The sequence below is a fragment of the Chrysemys picta genome, chromosome 8 (assembly GCF_011386835.1).
Source record: "Chrysemys picta bellii isolate R12L10 chromosome 8, ASM1138683v2, whole genome shotgun sequence".
Taxonomy (NCBI): Eukaryota; Metazoa; Chordata; order Testudines; family Emydidae; genus Chrysemys; species Chrysemys picta.
Genome location: NC_088798.1, coordinates 50143310 through 50146959, shown reverse-complemented (window position 1 = coordinate 50146959; position 3650 = coordinate 50143310). Strand labels below are relative to the sequence as shown.

At 49.6% G+C, this 3650-nt stretch overlaps 1 protein-coding gene across 1 annotated transcript; it reads left to right on the top strand.

The window, feature by feature from the left end:
- Positions 1–1225: 1225 nt before the first annotated feature.
- Positions 1226–3377, top strand: LOC135973292 (uncharacterized). The gene is made up of 2 exons (XM_065556039.1): positions 1226–1823; positions 2818–3377. Exons 1-2 carry the CDS (start codon positions 1247–1249, stop codon positions 3291–3293), a joined length of 1053 nt encoding a protein of 350 aa, XP_065412111.1. The 5' UTR covers positions 1226–1246; the 3' UTR covers positions 3294–3377.
- Positions 3378–3650: the final 273 nt, after the last annotated feature.

Here is a 3650-nt window from a genome sequence, read left to right as displayed (position 1 = left end):
ATGTCCAGAGCTTCAGGTAAATGTACATTTAGGGGATATTTTATGTTTCAGAGGAAAGCAGGAAACATTCCTCTGGCACTTTTCAAAAAGGAGTGGTCAGTGCTTGAAGCTATTCAGAGCACTGGAATGTGAAAAATAATGAAAGGAGAGCAGAGTGCTTGAGTTTGTCAAATCTGCATGATGAATTACAGAGCAAGGAGATAAACGGCATATATCCCATGGCATGTGGTCATCATTACCAAATATGTTCTCATGGGTGAACAGGATTATATTTGTACATAGACACAATAGGGTTGTTTTTATTTTGGGTTTCTTTGTCATTTTATGCATAGGAAAAACTTCTAACATCTGTTCCATACAGTACAGTATGTCATGCTTGTGGTACTGTGCAGAAGAAAGTAGCTGATTTTGTTACCAGCATGTAAGATTTTCAGGCAGCCTTAGCAACATGTGTCAAAATACTGCTGCAATGACTGATGTGCTAGGCTGCTGGTGACTGCATGAAAACCAATGCCAGCAGCTAGTCCCTGATGCAGAGTGGTAATCGTGTATGATTAAAGACAAATGGGTGTCTTATCTGGCTCTGCTACAGACATTTTAGAATTCACAGAAATTCTAAGTTGGAAAGGTATATGTGGAGAAGTGGTGAATCTAATTGCCCATCCTGTCAACATGAGCTGAACAATGTTTTCAGGAAATGATGAAAAATATATTTTAAAAAAAGAGTTTGAAATATGCCAGCATAATGTCCTCATGCCAGTGACTACTGTTGGAGATTGGCTAGGCATGTATGAATAAAGTAAATTTCCCCCTTCTAAATGCATTCCTTATTTAACTAATTTGCTAACTCTTCTAAGGCCTGGTCTACACTAGGCGTTTATGTCGAAGTTAGCGCCGTTACATCGAATTAACCCTGCACCCGTCCACACCGCGAAGCTATTTAGTTCGACATAGAGGTCTCTTAAATTCGACTTCTGTACTCCTCCCCGACGAGGGGAGTAGCGCGAAATTCGACATGGCCATGTCGAATTAGGCTAGGTGTGGATGGAAATCAACGCTAATAGCTCCGGGAGCTATCCCAGAGTGCACCACTCTGTTGACGCTCTGGACAGCAGTCCGATCTCGGATGCTCTGACCAGCCACACAGGAAAAGCCCCGGGAAAATTTGAATTCCTTTTCCTGTCTGGGCAGTTTGAATCTCATTTCCTGTCTGGACATCGTGGCGAGCTCAACAGTACTGGCAACGATGCAGAGCTCTCCAGCAGTGATGGCCGTGCAATCTCAGAATAGAAAGAGGGCCCCAGCATGGACTGATCGGGAAGTCTTGGATCTGATCGCTGTGTGGGGCGATGAGTCCGTGCTTTCCGAGCTGCGCTCCAAGAAACGGAATGCAAAGATCTACGAGAAGATCTCTAAAGACATGTCAGAGAGAGGATACAGCCGGGATGCAACGCAGTGCCGCGTGAAAATCAAGGAGCTGGGACAAGGCTACCAGAAGACCAAAGAGGCAAACGGATGCTCCGGATCCCATCCCCAGACATCCCGTTTCTACGAGGCACTGCATTCCATCCTAGGTGCGGCCGCCACCACTACCCTACCACTGACCGTGGACTCTGAGGATGGGATATTGTCCACAGCCGGTTCCTCGGACATGTTAGCGGACGGGGAAGATGAGGAAGGAGATGAGGAGGACGAGGCAGTCGACAGCGCTTACAACGCTGATTTCCCCGACAGCCAGGCTCTCTTCATCACCGTTACAGAGATCCCCTACCAACCGTCCCCAGCCGTTAACCCGGACACAGAATCTGGGGAAGGATCAGCCAGTAAGTGTTTTAAACATCTAAACATTTATTTTTAACAGAACAGGAATATTAAGAATAACAACAATGGGTTTCTCATGATTAGTTTGCCCTAGGCGCTTAACGTTTCAGTCCTGGGCAGTGCAACTATTGAAAAAAAATCTAACAATGTCCGGTTTAGCATGATTGTTCTGCCCAAGCCGCTCTACTGTTTAGTCCCTGCCAGTGCAGCTAGAGTAAAATGCGGTCTATATGTCCGGGGATAGAGCAGAAATCCTCCTGGGACATCTCGAGGAAGCTCTCCTGGAGGTAATTGGAAAGCCGTTGCATCAGGTTCCTGAAGAGAGCGGCCTTATTGGGTCCTCCGTAGTATGACACGTTTCCGCGCCACGAGACAATCAAGTACTCAGGGATCATTGCCCTGCACAGCAGGGCGGCATACGGCCCTGGTCTGTGGAGGCTTTCCCGAAGCATTCTTTCTTTCTCGCTGTCTGAGATCCTCATCAGGGTGATGTCGCTCATGGTGACCTGCTTTGAATTAGGTAGGGGAATGTTAGTGTTGGGACTGCTTGCCCGTTCCTTTACAGAACTGTAACCGCTGGTTTGCAGCCACGCGGTGGAGGTGGGACAGGGGCAGCATACAGGGATCGTTCCCGGGGACAGCCGTGAGGGGGTGGGACAGGGGCAGAGTTCCTGCTTGCCGGATTGCTGGCAGCAGGGACTGACATTGCTTTCAATGTGAAAGGAGGCCAGTGCTAATATTAAAGTTTTAAGCTGCCACAAGTCTACGGCTTACCATGTCTGCCTGCTACACAAATTCCGGTGTCCTGCCCCGCTTCTCAGATCTGCAGTGCAAGACCCCAGGCACTGAATGCGAAGGCCGAGAATTCGACCTTGTCCTGAGTGCGTATGTGATAGGTGCTGTGCATGGTCTTGTTCACAGAGAAAGACTATGTTCTTTGTTCACAACTACATTTATCTTTCTGAGGAATTCACTCCCTTTTTCCCATTCCCACAGCCACATCTGCGACTGTCTCACAACCTAGCCTGGCATCACACTCCCAGAGGCTAGCACAGATTAGGCGTAGGAAGAAGAGGACACGGGAGGACATGTTCTCGGACCTTATGGGCTGCTCCCGAGCCCAGGCAGCACAGCAGACCCAGTGGCGGGAGAACTTGTCCCAAATGCACCAAGCACACATGGAACGGGAGGAGAGGTGGCAGCAGGAAGACCATCAGGCGACTCAAACGCTGCTTGGACTAATGAGGGAGCAAACGGACACGCTCCGGCGCCTTGTGGATGTTCTGCAGGAACTGAGGCAGGAGGACAGAGCCCCACTGCAGTCTATCTGTAACCGCCCTCCCCCGCCACCAAGTCCCATACCCCCCTCACCCAAAGTGCAAAGAAGGAGGGGCGGCAGAGTCCGTGCAAACTCTCACTCCACCCCTGCAGACAGCTCTAGTAGTAGAAGGCTCTCATTCCCCAAAATTTGACAAGTTCTTTCCTTCCCGCCTCACACAAGCCCCCGTCCAAGTTTCACCTCCCAGTTCCATGTGTAGTTGCTAATAAAAAATACGTTTCTGTTCATTACTGTTTCCATCATGTTCTTTTGGAGGAGGGGGGGGAGGGGGTTGGTAATTGGACAGGACAGTCACCTTTGGCAGGGTACATAGGCGGGGGCAGGTCCAGCAGCAGGGCACATACACAGTGCAGTCACTAGTTACCCTGGTCAGTCTCGGAGGTGGTTTTCATGTTCTGTGGTGGGGGGGGTGGGTTGCTCTGTGCTTTTGTGGCGGGGGAGGGCAGTTACAGATCTTATGCGGCGGTCCTTATCCTGGATCACAGAGCCA

Excerpts from the sequence above, each read along its gene's own strand:
- LOC135973292 (XM_065556039.1), top strand. The coding sequence starts at position 1,247 with ATGCAGAGCTCTCCAGCAGTGATGGCCGTGCAATCTCAGAATAGAAAG. Across the intron at positions 1,824-2,817 it reads ATCTGGGGAAGGATCAGCCA|CCACATCTGCGACTGTCTCA; the intron begins GTAAGTGTTTTA and ends CCATTCCCACAG.